The 728-nt window shown below is 42.2% G+C and overlaps 1 protein-coding gene across 1 annotated transcript; it reads right to left on the bottom strand.

Moving 5' to 3' along the window:
- Window positions 1-83: 83 nt before the first annotated feature.
- On the bottom strand, window positions 84-518 carry LOC108623587 (DNA damage-regulated autophagy modulator protein 2-like; the record flags this gene model as incomplete). The annotated part of the gene is made up of 2 exons (XM_018022177.1): window positions 84-310; window positions 397-518. Coding segments are annotated over 2 exons (349 nt in total), but the record flags the coding sequence as incomplete, so codon positions are not given.
- Between the last annotated feature and the right edge of the window lie 210 nt (window positions 519-728).

Below are 728 nucleotides of genomic sequence, written 5' to 3'. Positions count from 1 at the left end.
GGAAAATACTAATAAAAAATCCAGAACTAATAATTACTAAATACTGAATAATTAATTTTATTATCAATCAATCATGATTCTACCTGAAGACAAAAATAAACGGTGCCAGCCGTGAAGCACGTCATAGCTCCGATCATATGAGCCGCGACTACGCGGGCTTCTTGAAAATTCGCTAAAATATCCAGGCCAAAACAAGCCAGGGCACCGCACCAAGCAGACATAGTAACGATCTTCTTGTTAACGAGATCGTTACCCCTTTCCAATTGCCATTGGGACACTTGCCGGTGTCTGATATAGACGCAACAGGCGACTACAATGAAACGCGCGTGTACATATACGTCGTTATTAATCGCGGTTCGACGGGTGCGTTTTAAGATAAGACTGGAAGAAATTTACGGAGCAGCGCGGCTATGTTAAGGAACTGGGCAAATATGCACGACTCCGGGGACAACGTGCCCGTTTCCGATATGTATGGAAATCCTGGTACCACATGCTCCCATTGAACCGATATAGTGTACCTGGAATGCGATTCATTTGATAGCTCGGCTTTATCGTTACTACACGCGTATCGTGCAGCACTTCAAAATGTGAATTATGTACTATTACATAAGCACGAGGAGGCAGTGGTAGAGTCTTAGGAGTTTCAGGAAAGATAAGGACAAATAATTATTATTACTGTTAACAGAATCAGAGCCAATTATTATAGTCTTGCAGAATCCCTTCAACGT

Source organism: Ceratina calcarata, unplaced genomic scaffold (assembly GCF_001652005.2).
Source record: "Ceratina calcarata isolate Rehan_Ccalc_2016 unplaced genomic scaffold, ASM165200v1 scaffold2769, whole genome shotgun sequence".
Classification (NCBI taxonomy): domain Eukaryota; kingdom Metazoa; phylum Arthropoda; class Insecta; order Hymenoptera; family Apidae; genus Ceratina; species Ceratina calcarata.
This window is presented reverse-complemented; position numbering and strand designations above follow the sequence as displayed.